General features: G+C 48.7%; 1 protein-coding gene across 1 annotated transcript; it reads left to right on the top strand.

Annotated features, from left to right (window-relative positions):
• The first annotated feature begins 209 nt into the window (after window positions 1–209).
• On the top strand, window positions 210–13,093 carry LOC136767433 (maestro heat-like repeat-containing protein family member 7). The gene is made up of 22 exons (XM_066721204.1): window positions 210–297; window positions 866–899; window positions 1,038–1,150; window positions 1,609–1,734; window positions 1,873–2,035; window positions 2,177–2,308; window positions 2,457–2,614; window positions 2,771–2,920; window positions 3,154–3,258; window positions 3,365–3,437; window positions 3,703–3,816; window positions 4,676–4,788; window positions 4,880–5,019; window positions 5,136–5,268; window positions 5,451–5,623; window positions 8,383–8,520; window positions 8,626–8,911; window positions 9,036–9,227; window positions 9,334–9,483; window positions 9,643–9,774; window positions 9,953–10,055; window positions 10,239–13,093. The coding sequence occupies exons 3-22, from the start codon at window positions 1,064–1,066 to the stop codon at window positions 10,517–10,519; spliced, it is 2,949 nt and encodes a 982-aa protein (XP_066577301.1). The 5' UTR covers window positions 210–297; window positions 866–899; window positions 1,038–1,063; the 3' UTR covers window positions 10,520–13,093.
• Window positions 13,094–15,135: the final 2,042 nt, after the last annotated feature.

The following is a 15,135-nucleotide window of genomic DNA, read 5'->3' on the forward strand; positions in this document are numbered from 1 at the left end:
ACACAGTACGTTTCTTCATTTCCACATTCATAATTCATATATTGCGAAAATCACTTTTTTCCATTTATGGTGCTAGAAATCAAGTACAGTATCCCAACCTGCACCCGCCGCGCCGCACATCCGGGACATCACGGAACAGCGCGCCTGCGCAGCTGCGCCCGTCGCGTGCGCTGAGGGCGCTCGGGCGCGGTTGCCGCGGTGACGCGTCACAATGCGCAGGCGCGCTGTGCCGTCAGTCCGCGCCGCTCGGCGCCATTAGAGATTCAGACGTCGGTGGAAGATGGCGGCGAAACAGACGTGAGTGTCTGACTGTCACTGCAAGACTCTGCCTTGTTTAGATGTTAGTCCTAGTCGGCAGTAGTCACCCAGCAATCATATTAAACACCCGTTTCATGTAATACAGGCTACTACACAAGCAGATACTTTGATTGGGAGGCGTTTGATTCCGTGTGTATTTTACTCATGAGGCTCGTCTCATAATCATTGCAATAATAACACATGATGATCGTGTATATTTTAGATAAACAATTGCACAGGAGACATAGCGAATCAAGTGAACCAACACGTGTGCTATAGGAGAAGGATACCTATTGTAACTGCTTGCTTAATACGTTTAAAGTTTAAACTGGTGAATATGCATGCATATCTTACCTGCCAATGGAAAATGTCTTTGGGGTTGGGATTCATACTTGAATTGCCCGGACTAAACTATATTACACTGCCTTGTTATAGTTTTAATACGGACATTATTGTTTAAAACTACACTTCATAATGATTTGACTTGATGGTCAGCGTTTATTCACACAAAATAATACAATCAGTAAAGTGGAATGAAATGTAACCCAGAATTCCTGTTGTCTTTTAGTGTGACGACACAGTGGACGAGTCTGAGGGTTTGGGTGAGTGTCTGTTTGGAGGACTTTTTACTGACTATATGTAATAACAATTAATCATACAATCCGTTGGGAACCACTGCTGTAAGGATGAGCTGGACTTGATCCTGGCTGATTTAACTGTGATTTGTGTTGATATTGTAGAGACGGTTGATCCCTGGCAGGTGATAATGGAGGACATCCAGGAAACCTTAGCGTCTCTCTCTCAAATGATGGCCCCAAACACCTTTTGCCTGAAGTGTCTGGAATACCTCAAGGTGAGAATTGAGCGTCTGTTGATGCCAAGACCGTCCGTTTCGTCTCCCGACAGAGTGCTTAACTGTGTGGCTTTTCTTCGGAGTTGTTTCTTCCAGGTTTTGTTCTGGAATTGCTTCTAAAATGTGTGTATTGTGTGATTGTATATTTGAATGTATAGTAATTATCTTCTTTCTTTATTCAGTTCCTTTTAAGAACCAGCTGAAGTATGAGTGTCTATATGAGTAGTTTGTTGTTGAGGTTACTATGTGATGCACATTTGTCTGTTTGACAAAATCCAGATTTTTGGAAATCTGTACAGCTTTCAGTGTCCTTGTGTACAAAGGGTTCAAGATATAACATGGTGTCTGTTATGCAGAGAAGAGACATTGACATTGATTTGTCAATATTGTAACAGTTCTTCTGAGTTGTGCTGTGTCACATCCCTCCTAAGCTCTTCCTCCTGTCTTCCTCTGCTCAGCTGGCCCATCCGACCCTCGTCCTGCAGGCCGTGGAGAAAGTTCTGCGCAGCCAGATCGAAGACATCAGCTCCTCCACAGCCAGGAAGGTCATTGCTGTGGCTGCTAGACTGATGGGCAGCGATGCGGTGAGCCACTTGCTCCTGTCAGGCTCTTCCTGTTTTTTGTATAAAGATTCTTCTCACTCAGAGATGTGCCAGGAACACTGCTGTCCCCAGAAAGCCTTCTCAGACTCACGCCCCTCCTCTCGTCTTCCCCTGACCCAGAACATGCCTCTCGACACGAAGCAGGCAGCCAGTGACGTCCTGGTGGCCGTGGGATGTGGGTTTCCGGGGGAGGTCCTGCAGACCATGGATTGTGTCATCGATGAAGATGTACAGCCAGAGACCATGTGGCTGAACACTCTGGCCCGTCTGTTACGAGCCAACGGTGAGTCTGCCTGCTCCTTCCATTCCTGAAGCCACTTTGTCAAAGGGGTTTCACCCCATGCTGGGACAGCATCTGTGCGCTGTACGGGAACTGAGATGTGCCCTGTTTTCGACCCTAACCATCTGTTGTCTGTGTTTGCAGGGTCCGGCACGATGCCCCATCTTGAGAAGACCCTCACCGGTCTGCTGCCCAAGCTGGACGCTGCCAAAAGAGTGGAGATGCACTCAGTGGAAGCCCACTCCAGGGCTCAGCTGCAGATGGCTCTGTGCTCAGGTGAGTGAGGGTGGCTGACTCCTGCAATGACAGATCCCCAAAGGGCGCCCTTGTTCTTCTTTTTGTTTAAGGTTTAGTTCAGCGGAGCTGAGCTGTGAATCGTGTGTCTAGTGGAGAGTGACCCCAGCGTCTGTTTTTTGTCTCCCAGTGCTCACCAGCGCCTGCACCAGCCTCCAGGAGTATGTTTCTGGACCCGGAGGGAGCGCTGACCCCACAGTGAAGAAGCAGGACTTCGCTCCAGTCATTGACTCCGCCTTCAAAACCATTTTGAAGGGCTGGCTGGTGCTGGAGGGCAGGAACCTGCAGGTACGGGCCAGCGGGAAATGTCCGGAGGAGGGGGTGGTTGTTAAATATGGACTGGCAAAATATCCAGCTCCACACATGAGAATGTCTAGAGTCATCTAGTCACTTGTTCTGCGCTGTGACTCCTGTATGTGATCTTATGTCCTTCTGTCCGTGTAGTCGCTGAGGCTTCAGGAGACGCTCGTCGGTGCCTTGGCTGCCATGTCGCCCCTGCTGAGCCCTGAGACTCTGCAGGCCAATGTGACCCAGCTGGTCGCCGCTTCAGTGGAGGTGTACAAGCACAGCTCCAACGGTGAAGCCCTGGGCCAGGTAGGACTTTCTCTGCTGTCTGGGGTAACAGGGGTGGGCGAGATCAGACCGGCTCCAGATTAAGGGCTTGGTTTTATGTTTAACATCAGGATCAGGGTTGGGGTTGGTTTGGTTTATTGTTTTGGAGTCCATGTTAACAGCTCAGCCGGATTCCAGGTCTGTGAACCGGCCCACAGTGCAGTGTGAGTCAGCAGCTGTGTTTCTTTATTATTATTATTATTTTTCTTATTCAGAACGTGCGACAGATTCTGTTGGCAGCCTTGGAGCCGGGCTTCACTTCGCACCATGTGGCTATCTACTCCTCCGTGGACAGACTGCTGCGCGCGCTGCACCAAGAGGTAGGTCCCGCTCTGCGGAGCAGCCGAGACGCACCGACACAAGGCTCCCGTGCAGCCGAGCGGCGCTTCCCCCTCGGTACGCAGTGACCGTGTCTTTCTCCTTCAGATCTGCGCCCGTCAGGAGACACGGCCGCCCGTGGACGAGGACAACGCGGTCCTGTCATCACTAACGCTGCTGGGTACGTCTCAGTCTTTAATAAGTTCTTTATCCAATTCTATACTTCATTTAAACCCCCTACTGTTTCAAATAATTACAAGGCTCTGATTTAGGAAATGATTAGTTCAGTTAAGGGTTCAATTAAGTAATTGAGAGCTCAGCAGGGTGGGTTGGGAGCCACTGTTGATGCAATGAAGGCTTTCGTGGGCGTCTCTCTCTGTGGTCCCAGGAGAGAGTGCGCTGGCCTGTGTTGTGACCTCACTGCTCTGCCTGCCTTTTTCCTACAGCCAACGCCTTCCCAAAGAAGGTGGCCAAATTCATCGTTGGGCAGCTGAAGAGCAGCAGTGAGCCGGGCCGGGCCGGGTCCGCGGCAATGCTGGCCCACCTCCTCCGCGCCGCAGGTACCGTCCTCTCCCCCGTCCTGTCCCGCTGCGCTACAGCGCTCTCTGCTGTCTGACCTCCTGCTGTCATCGAAACTCGTGACAAGCATTTTAATAGACAAGGCCTCGGTCACGCGGTTTAACGACGCATGCGTTGTAATATAGCGTGTTATTGTGAGGAAATCGAATGCCACGGTGTCGTGTTGCTGTTGCTTGTACTGTAGTTGTTGTAATTGTCTCTGATACTTGCTCTGACTAGCACTAAACTTATTGTATACTGTGATGTATTGTTTCATACCTTCTTATTGTCTTGTAATTCTTTGTGTATATTGTGTTTACAGTTGTAAATCGTTGTAAGGTCATCTGCTCAGACATAAATAATAAACTCTATGGCAACTATCGGATTAGAAATATCAATTATAATCAGGAAGACGGAATAAACAGACTTGCATAATTATGAGCAGAAGACTTCAAATACACTATAGACGGCTTGTTCAATTTGTTCAATCTATAAATATTTTAGTATATATTCCTTTTAGGGTAGAATATCAAAACAACTTTTCCAAAGCATTTATTTTCATCAGTGAGCCTCTTTTGGCTGCCGTTGTTATAATAATAATGAATATTTTGTTTTCTAATGCAGTAATTCTTTGGACATTTGCTTTGGACATTTCTGACGCTCTGGCACTTTTTAAATTAAATCTAATACTTTTTAAATTGAATTGGCCTTCATAACCGCTTAAGTAAAATATAAACAAAACCCAAAGTGACGTCTACCGACCCGGCGCATTCCGATTACATCAGCCACGGATACCGAGAGAACCTGCCATGTGGTGTTGTTTTCCGATTACCAAACCTGATTCTGCCGAATCCGTTACAGGGAAGGCCGATTCCTTGGCGCCACGGGGGCCCGGTGAGCCCTCCTTCTACGGCCCCTCCAGCACCATCTTCTGCAAGATCCTGGAGGGCAGACGAGCCCAGCTGAAAGAGCAGGTCAGGGCCAGTTTGGAGTCTCTCACGCCCGCTGTGTTTCCTCTCGCTGCGCTGGGCGGCAGACTGAGTGCATGTCTCCTCTGTCCTCCAGGTCCCTGAGATCCTGCACGCTGTGCAGCCCTGCCTGCCCCACCTGACTGACCGGCAGCTGAGAGTGGTCGCCCACATCGTGTCCCAGTGCCCGGAGGAGCTCACCAAGGCGCTGCTGAACGAAGCCCTGCCGCTGGACCGGTGAGCCCCACAGAAGCGCCTCTCTCACAGTGACTGTCTGCAGTGCTGATTGGCTCGTGTGTCACGTCAAGGAGCTCCCGTGTGTCTCTGACTCACTGTGTCTCTGTCTCCCACAGCTCCAGCCGTGTGCTGTGGAGGGCCTTGGGATCTGAAAGCAAGATGTCCCGCAGGCTGCTGGCTTTCCTCATGAGGAAGCTGCCCAGGGACCCGGCTGAGGACTGTGTGTCCGCTGCGCGCCGGACCCTCGCTGTGAGTCCCCAGACACTTACTCACTGTGTAAACCAGGCCGGGAACATCGCAGGACTTTTCATTCACTGATGTTTCCACTGACCTGTCCGTGATCTACTGACTCTCCAGAAAGCAGTACAGAGGGGCTCTGAATGGGGTGCCTTTTCTCTGACTGTGATCCTGTGTGTCTCTCCCGGTGTCAGGTGACCACTGCCGTGCAAGAACTGCTGGCCGTCGCAGGGAGGACGGGGGCCTTTCAGAGGGTCTTTCCCCGGCTGTTTGGGGCCCTGCTTCTCCACACGGACTGCAGAGAGGAGATCCCACAGGAGGCCGGCACCCCCAGCCAGGACACGCCAAGAGAACCAAGTATATCCAGGTGAGCAGGTCGTACTGAGTGCCGTCTCGCTGGGCAGACCCACAGGGTGTCTGTTCACAGTGTGGTCCCTGATGGAGCCGTCAGTACCTCGCTGGTCTGTGTGTGAGTGACCTGAGCGGCCAGGAGGGCCACAGTGAGAGACGCACTTGATTCTGCTGAGTGTTGGTGCTCTGCAGACACTGGATAAAATTAACTTTTTTGGCCACTAGCCACTGTGTCTGGTAGAAGGAAAACACTTACCAGCCACTTGGTATTTTTACCAGCCAAAGGCAAACATCACCAGAAATGCATGAGGGTGCGTAAATGTGTGGTGAACATGTTAAAACGTGGCATTTATTCAGGTAATTCATCAATCACCATAACAGAAGCTAACTGCACACCTGTATAGACTAGACAGGTGTGTATGAGGAAAAGGATCTGGATAGAAAACATGCTCCCACACAGTTTCTACTTGCAAGTGTTATAAGGTCTTGATTGCCTTCTGTTGAGTGATAACACTTGCTAGTAGAGACTGTGCGGGAGCATCGTTTTCAAATGAATCAATCACATGCAATAACACGGCAGCTGCTGGGGATCTGTATAAACACACCAACACATGAGAAGGGGTGTTAATGACACATTATTGCTCTTCATACTCCTCTTCTTCTTCAGTGCTTCTCCCTTCTCTGGGTTTCTGCACGTCATTAAAAGGATTTCATTGGATTGGCTAGATATTCATAGAGTCACGGTCTGTGGTATATATATATATATATATATATATATATATAGGAATGAAGACAGACAGTGACGTCCTTTCCATTGGTCAATACGATGCACGCCAGCAGAGACGCGATGTAAACAAACCGCACGTTTCTCTTCAGCAGAATCTCCACTACGCAGGAAAAAATGCATGTCTCTATCGCAAATCATTTCAGCAGAAATGTATATGGTGTAATTGATGCAATTGATGAATACTTTTCTAACAACAATTTTGTTAAATAAATATCTACGTAAAAATACATTATTAGAAGACGTATGGAAATGGCATAAGACAGCAGACCTGTCAACTCTCACACACCTCGTGTCAGACTCGTGTTGTCCCGACATTAGCACAACTTTTAGTTCATTTGTCACAAATTCAAATTAACTATAAAGGTTGTGACTATTTGTTTTATAAGGGAATATTTTGCAATTACAGCTGTAATTAACCGACCAATATGTTTTTCTTTTTCATTTTTTATACATTTTCATTCAGTTGCATTCAGTTTAGCAATGTGAGCTGCGATGAAAATGCCTTAACGTTAGCGTCCTTGTGGCAATGTGTTCCGGTCACAACAGCGAAATACAAAATGTATAAGACCTATCTAGCTAATTTATACAATGTACTTGACTAAACGATTGACTTTCACTCTCCAAAGCACACACTCAGACTGCTGCTCTGCGCTCAGAAACAGAACTGTGCGTTTGAGTTCCAGCGAATACAGAATTAATACATACACTAGGGTTGGCCGTGTGCCGGCTCCGGTGTGGAGCTCATCGGAGCGCTCTGGAGCCGGAGCTGAGGTCACGGAGCTGCTCCACTCTTCCCCCTTCCATTACCCAGATATTAAGTCCACTTTTCTTAAATTAACAACATGTATAACTTCATAGGTATTGTTTTGTATTGGGGGTTATAAAATAAGATCAGTTCTCACTCCAGCTATTTGTACATAATACATTTTTTATTAATTGTAATTATATGACACCTTCACTTTCTCACACCTGTCACTTTCTAGAAGTGATGCTATAATCTCAGGGCATCTCTCATAAACCTCATGCAAAAGAAGTAAAGTCCATTTTAACTGTAAAGTTTTAAGTATTTCCAAATTATTTTATTCCAAGCAAATTCTTCATCTGCCTAAATTAACCTCATTTTATAGCCGTCTGTTATCTGAAATGTCCTGACTAGTTTGTCCAGAAGTTGGTTGCCAGGGAGTTAAGGTCACATGCAGAGTCATGCCCCCTGCACCTTGTTTGCCACTTTTAAGATACGAAAATACTGGACCCCTGGTGGGGGGGGGGGGGGGATGCGAAATGTCAACCACAAAAGTATGTGGACACCTGCTCCTCAGACATCTCATTCCAAAATCATGGGCATGAATATGGAGTTGGTCCCCCCTTTGATGCAATAACTGCCTCCACTCTTCTGGGAAGACTTTCCACTAGATGCTGGAACATTGTTGAGGGGATTTCAGACACAAGAGCATTAGTGAGGTCGGGCGCCGATGTTGGGCGATCAGGCCTGGCTCACAGTCGGCTTTTCCATTCATCCCAAAGGTGGGATGGGGTTGAGGTCGGGGCTCTGTGCAGGTCACTCAAGTTCTTCCACACCAATCTCGACAAACTATTTCTGTCAGGACCTCACTTTGTGCACGGCTTGTCATGCTGAAACAGGAAAGGGCTTCCCCAAACTGTTGCCACAAATTTGGAGGTGCAAATTCACCCAGAATGTCACTGTAGGCTGTAGCGTTACGATTTCCCTTCAGTGGGACAAAGGGGCCGAGCCCTGAGACCATTATTCCTCCTCCAAACTTTACAGTTGGTCTATGCATTCGTGCAGGCAGCGTTCTCCTGGCATGTGAAACATGCCGACTAAAAGTTGAGTCCCCGTACACTTGTTGGCAGCCCGCCAAAGTGGCTGGTAAAATTGACATTTACCCGCCACGGGCTAAATCTACCCACATTTGGCGGGTGTTAATTTTATTCCCTGTCTACAGCACTGTCCTCTCCTCTCTCCACAGAGAGATCGTACTGGCACTGAAGGCCCTTCTGGCCCGGGCCAAGCTGAGGAAGGCGACCGATCAGCTAAAGCAGGAGGCGGCCTGGGCGAAACTGCAGAGCCCTGACAGCCACCCCGAGGGCGTCCGTCTCCTGGCCAGGTACGGGTCTCCAAACCAGCCTGTCATTCGGGGCTTCCCTTTGTCTACTCCGTTCCCGAGATCGGTTATCTATTGTCTCATTACGGCTGTCCCTTTATCCTCCAGGGCCATGGTTGAGCACGCCGGCCCGCAGCTCCCTGGCATCATGGAGGTCCTCGTCCCTTCCCTGAGCTCTGACCGGGAGCAGCACAGAGTGACGGCCACTGCCTTCTTCTCCGAGGTGAGTATGTGGCTGAGGGCTGCTCTCACTGCGCCTCGCTCTGCTGTCTTGCAGCTGCTGGGCGGCTCGGAGAAGCCACTACTGAAGAGTTTGAAGCGCCGAGCCCAGGACCCCTGTGTGCGCGTCAGGCTGCTGCTTTTCCAAGGCATAGAGAGATCCACAGCTGCCCAGGTAAGGACTTGTGCTGGATGCCCAGTGCGGACGGGGACGTGGGGATGAAGCCGCTCTGTCTGTGTGTTAAACAGTGAAGAGAGAGATGCATGTTTCAATTCCAAAGCCACCACTCTGTGTGCAGGTGACAGAACACGGCCGGGAGCTGCTCGCCATCCTCCGCTCTGGCCTGCAGGACACGGACGTGGCGGACAGGCAGGCGGTCCTGGCAGCTCTGTCCGCCCTCTCACACGTTCTGCCCCACCTGAGACGGCACAGCGTCAGCCGGGATGTCGCTGCAGATGTCCTGCGAAGGATCACTGCGCTCTGGGAAAAAGTGAGTCGCTGTTTAAGGCTGCGGTGTCCGTGCAGGCTGTCGTGCTCAGTGTTTCACAGGCTGTGCTGTCGCCACTCTGTGCCTGACCTTCTCTGCTTGTTTTCAGGATGATGCAGAGCTGCACTGTGCCTGCGCCACCGTGCTGGGGAACCTGTGCAGGTGCCCGGCCGTGACAGCCCACCTCAAACGTGAACTGCAGGTGGCCCTGGTGCAGCTGGCGCTTCACCTGCGAGACCCCAACCCTGAGGTGACCCAGGTAAGAGCAGATCAGACACCACCCGGGCAGCAAACCCAGGAGGGGCTGCAGGGGCTTTTAAGAATATCAGAAGAGTTACAGGCGTCCTGCTGTCGGATTGTGCCGCTGTGTCCTGGCATCAGTGCCCAGTGTTGAGTCTCAGCTCGTGTGTTTGTGCAGGCCTGCCTCTGGACCCTGAACAACAGCATCTGGGTTCTAGATCTGAACATTGTCAGGACGCTGATCTCCACGAACCAGGACAGAGGGGCGCTGTTCGTAGACGGCTTTCTGGAGGACCTGGCCGCGTTCTTGGTGAGGACCAGTTCAGCCAATCCCACTGTCTCACATGAGTTTGGCTCCTGCAACACGCAGTGCCGAGGCACACACGTGTGACGTTGTGTATGAAGGACAGAGATGCACAGAGATGTTTGTGGCTCTTGAGTTACAGGTCTGCTGAGAGTCCCCGAATCTGACTCCTTGTCTTTTCCAGGCATCTGATTTCCCCGAGGCGCTGGACGGGGCCTTCAGCTGCGTCCTGGACTGTTTGAACAGCCGCTCTCCTGCAGTCAGAGCCAACGCCGCCGTATTCACAGGTGAGGAGATGAGACGCCGGGGGAGGATGTGGGCCCATGATGGAGCGCACAGGCGATTGGTATCGATTCTGTAACGCCACTGAAATGTTTCTGTGGATCTGATGGCAGCCAGGGTGACATTGTCTTGCTGCTCTAGACCTCTGTGTTGAGTTGTGACTCGGTGTTGCTCTCTCTTGTCCACAGAGTCCCTGATTAATAAGAACCTCCTGGGACGCCGACAGTGGCAGGAGGTGGTCCGTGCTCTGACGCGGGCCAAGCAGGAGGAGAGCGACGCCCTGGCTAAGAGCTGCGCCGCCCGGGCCCTGGAGAACTGCTCCGCCTCCCAGTGCCAGAGCGCAGCGACGCAGCCCGTGTGGAAGAGGCTCTTCAGCCCACAAGGAGACGGGAGGAGATTAGGTCGCACTCTGCCGTCTGAGATGAATGACTGTGTGCCTGAGCCCCCGCTCGCTAATGAGGTGCCATGAGGGACACAATACTGAGACGCACTATATAGACGCACTATATAGACACACTATATACTGAGACGCACTATAAAGACACAGTATATACTGAGACGCACTATATAGACACAGTATATACTGAGACGCACTATATAGACACAGTATATACTGAGACGCACTATATAGACGCACTATATAGACGCACTATATAGACACAGTATATACTGAGACGCACTATATAGACACAGTATATACTGTGAGACGCACTATATAGACACAGTATATACTGAGACGCACTATATAGACACAGTATATACTGTGAGACGCACTATATAGATACAGTATATACTGAGACGCACTATATAGACACAGTATATACCGAGACGCACTATATAGACAGTATATACTGAGACGCACTATATCGACGCAGTATATACTGAGATGCACTATATAGACGCAGTATATACTGAGACGCACTATATAGACACACTATATACTGAGACGCACTATATAGACGCAGTATATACTGAGACGCACTATATAGACACTATATACTGAGACGCAGTATATACTGAGACGCACTATATAGACGCAGTATATACTGAGACGCACTATATAGACACACTATATACTGAGACGCAGTATATACTGAGACGCACTATATAGACGCAGTATATACTGAGACGCACTATATAGACGCAGTATATACTGAGACGCACTATATAGACACACTATATACTGAGACGCAGTATATACTGAGACGCACTATATAGACGCAGTATATACTGAGACGCACTATATAGACACACTATATACCGAGACGCACTATATAGACACAGTATATACTGAGACGTACTATATAGACACAGTATATACTGAGACGCACTATATTGACACAGTATATACTGAGACGCACTATATGGACATAGTATATACTGAGACGCACTATATACTGAGATGCACTATATACTAAGACATACAGACTATATACTAAGACGCACCATATACTGAGGCGCACAATATAGATCCACTATATAATGACAAGTATAGGTCTCTGTGTCTCTGTTCCTGGTCTGTCTCTGTTTCTCTCCATGTCTGTCCGCGTGTGCTCGTGTGTCCACAGGTGTCCAGACCGCTGCTCTGTTGCTCGGCTCAACTGCCGGGCCGCTGTGTGGAAGAGCCGCATCAGGTTCCGGAGACGCCCAGACACCTGTGGACACACGGGCACACGCGGACAGACATGGAGAGAAACAGAGACAGACCAGGAAACGGAGACCTGGATTCAAACAGGGGGGTCTGGCTCAGAGTGGGCAACAACACAGCTGAAGGTCCTCTATTTAAACGAGATGGTCAGCTCCCCCTTTTCTTCTGTCTTTGAGCTGCAATGCATTATGGGAGTCACACAGAGTTCCGGTGAGGCTTTTCTTCTATGCAATGGAAAACCAGCCTCTTTAATATTCAACGCTTTCTTTTTATAAAACACTTGCATTTTTATACATGATGCACCTGGCTTGTATTAGAGACGCCCCTTCTGAAGACATGCAAGTTATTATCTAACCAGCAGTGTGTTCACCTGTCCTGACGAGCGCTTTATGGCCGAAGTGCTGTCTCTATTCGCCGGTCATGAATATTCATGAGCACAAGACTGCTGAGGCAGATCCTCGATCTAGGAGGCGGGGTTTGTTATCGGAGACAAGTGACGGATTGGCGGCGATTCAAAACGAATAGTCAGCGTGTGGATCATTATTATTACTGTCAGTAGTAGTAGAAGTCGTAATTCTGATGCCATGAAGGTGTTCGGTATTTAATTGTGGCAACACAACCAATAAGAATCTCTTCTCCGTTTTCCGCTGGATGATATTCTGTACATTTTACTTCATATATAATACAAAAAATACCGAACATTTCCGAGACATTAGTGTTACTGATTTTCTTATATGAATAATAATAATTACCCACAGGCTCTCGTATGTTTTGAATTGCCGCCGATCTGTCACCCGTCTATAACAACCAAACCAGGCCTCAGGCTTGATGTGCTCATGGATATTCATGACCGGCTACTAGAGAGAGCACTTCGCTGATACAGCGCTCGTCAGGCCGGGTGAAAACACTGCTGGTTAAATAATAACTCGTATGTGTTAAGAAGTGTCTAATACAATCCAGGTGCATCCTGTTAAAAATGCAATTGTTTTTTAAAAAGAAAGCTTTGAATATGAAATGAGGCAGGTTTGCCATGACAGAGATGGGGAGAAAAGCGCCACAGGAACTCTGTGCGACTCCCATAATGCACTGCTTCGGGTAAGACGGAAGTCCCGATGTTAATAGGTGGGGCTGACTGTCTTGTTTCAATAGAGGGGCTGTGACAGCCTTTATTGACGCCCGGCACACAGTCTGGGGGTAAAGCAGCCGTTGCTGAAAGGGCAAGAGCGCGCGCTGGAGTCTGGGGGGCTGAACGCGGCTCAGTCAGTACGATGGCAGACAGCAGCGCCGGGTGTGTGTTCTCGAGAGAAGACGCGACTAATCTTGTGATGCTTTGGGCCAAGTGCGTTTATTCTTTCAGCTGTTGTATTTTGAAATAAAAAGATGATTTTAAATGCACTTGATGTGTTATTGTTTTGATTGTTTGGTAGTTTGATTTGTCTGATGCGTTTACAAAATGCACTACATTAACGCACTACTAATGCATTTGACCTTTGACCTTGTCCATTCCTATCGGAGCAGGTGGCCGCACAGCTTGTGTTTCCGGGTTCTTCTGTTATTGGCGCAGACAGGCGAGCTTCACTGGCAAAACCCGTCTGAACGAGAGCTGCGCCCAGCTACTGCCCTTCTGCAAACGGCCCCCACCCGTGGGATCCTTGTGGGATCAGTTTGCTTCATAGTTGTGCCATTTCAGTTCAGCTAACATAAAGTCATTGTTGGGCACAATTACATTGTTACTGGTCTCCATTGTGGCTGTGTTCCCATAGTTATCAATGCCATATTGCACTGGAATACAACGCACTGACTCCTCAACGCGCTGACCGCAGCACACTGAGACACTGCGCACTGACGCACTGACACGCTCGCTCCCTCAAACGCTCGCCTGTTCACTCTTTCATACAGTCCGATCCTCTCCCCCCGTGTTCTCTGGTGTGTTCCTGGCGTGTTGCAGGTGACCAGGGACCCTACGGTGAGTCCGACGCACGTCTTTCCTGTCACCGATTATTCAGTCATGACTTCATCGTCTCCCTCACACTTTCCCAGTGAGCGGTAATGGGACCTGTGTGTCTGGGCCCCTGTGACCACAGCTGTGAAACTTCTGACTTCAGATTACCCTGCGTTTTGCACAGCTTTAAGATAATTAATGAATTAAATCTAACAATCAATCTATCAACAATCCCCCACCCCCTCCCTGATTGTGTTGCAACGTCTGTCCTGATTAGATCTTAGTCCACAGAGACCAGTGTCAATAAAATCTGTTCACTGAATTTTCTCATTTGCTTTCTTTTGTTACTTTGGTTTTCGGTCAGTCTAAAACGCCTTCATCAGACAGCTTTAGTGTCCTGATTGATACACACAGACCCAGGGCCACAGCACAACAGATGCAAAACCTAGCGTTACTGTGCTCTGGGGCAGAGTTGTAATGACTCGAGTCAACGTTCAAAATACGTGACTCGAGTTAAAACACAAAAGTCTCCATCAGACTCAAGTCATTGGCTTTATGTTATTTATTCTTGTAGCCGTACTACACCACTGATGGCACCAGCTTCACATTCGGTTCCTTAATTGGCACTGGGAGAGCAGGCAAAGTGGGAACTACATCAGTCTTTGTTTAATGAAATGTCAGGAGGATGCAGGGGAGCAACGGAGATAAATTGGATAATAAACAGAATATAACTAAACCATCTTGAATAAAACTGATTTAAAAATGATAGGAAATTGAGAAAGAGCTGCAGCTGGACTGAAAACCAGAGTACACCACGGTAGGCTGGGCAGTGCTCCGGGTTTGCTGGCTCCAGAGGTTCAGCTCCAGCTCCAGCTCCGGAGCGGCTCTGGTGCAGCTCTACACTCCGGATCCGGCTACTTTTAACCAGCTCCAGCTCCGGAGCCACAAAAAACAGTGCAAACTAGGATGCCATCATTATAAATAATGATTCATTTTTACTTATTTTATGTAAATAACTGTTTAACAAAAACAAAATATTAATAACAAACATCTGTTTAACCATTCAAAATTGTAAAGATGTCTGTGGCAATTAGGGTTGCCAGCCGGCCAGTATTTTAGCGGACTGTCCGGTATCTGTACACTACATGGCCACTAGTATGTGGGCACCCCTTCTAACTAGTGTTCAGTGGCAAAAACTCCTGATTCAATCCATTCTGATTTCATGTTGTAACACAATGACAAGTGGAAAAGACCAAGAGGGGTGAATACTTTTGAGAGCCACTGTAAAATCAAGCCACGCAGCATCTCCTTAGACAAGCATTGGCAGTAGAATGAACTTTACTGAGAGCTCGATGACTTTCAACACGGCACCATCATAGGATGCCACCTTTCCAACAAGTCAGTTTGTCAAGTTTCTGCCCTGCTGAGCTGCCCTGGTGAGTTGCAAGTGCTGTTATTGTTAAGAGGAAACGTCTAGGAGCAACAACAGCTCAGC

Source organism: Amia ocellicauda, chromosome 14 (genome assembly GCF_036373705.1).
Source record: "Amia ocellicauda isolate fAmiCal2 chromosome 14, fAmiCal2.hap1, whole genome shotgun sequence".
Classification (NCBI taxonomy): domain Eukaryota; kingdom Metazoa; phylum Chordata; class Actinopteri; order Amiiformes; family Amiidae; genus Amia; species Amia ocellicauda.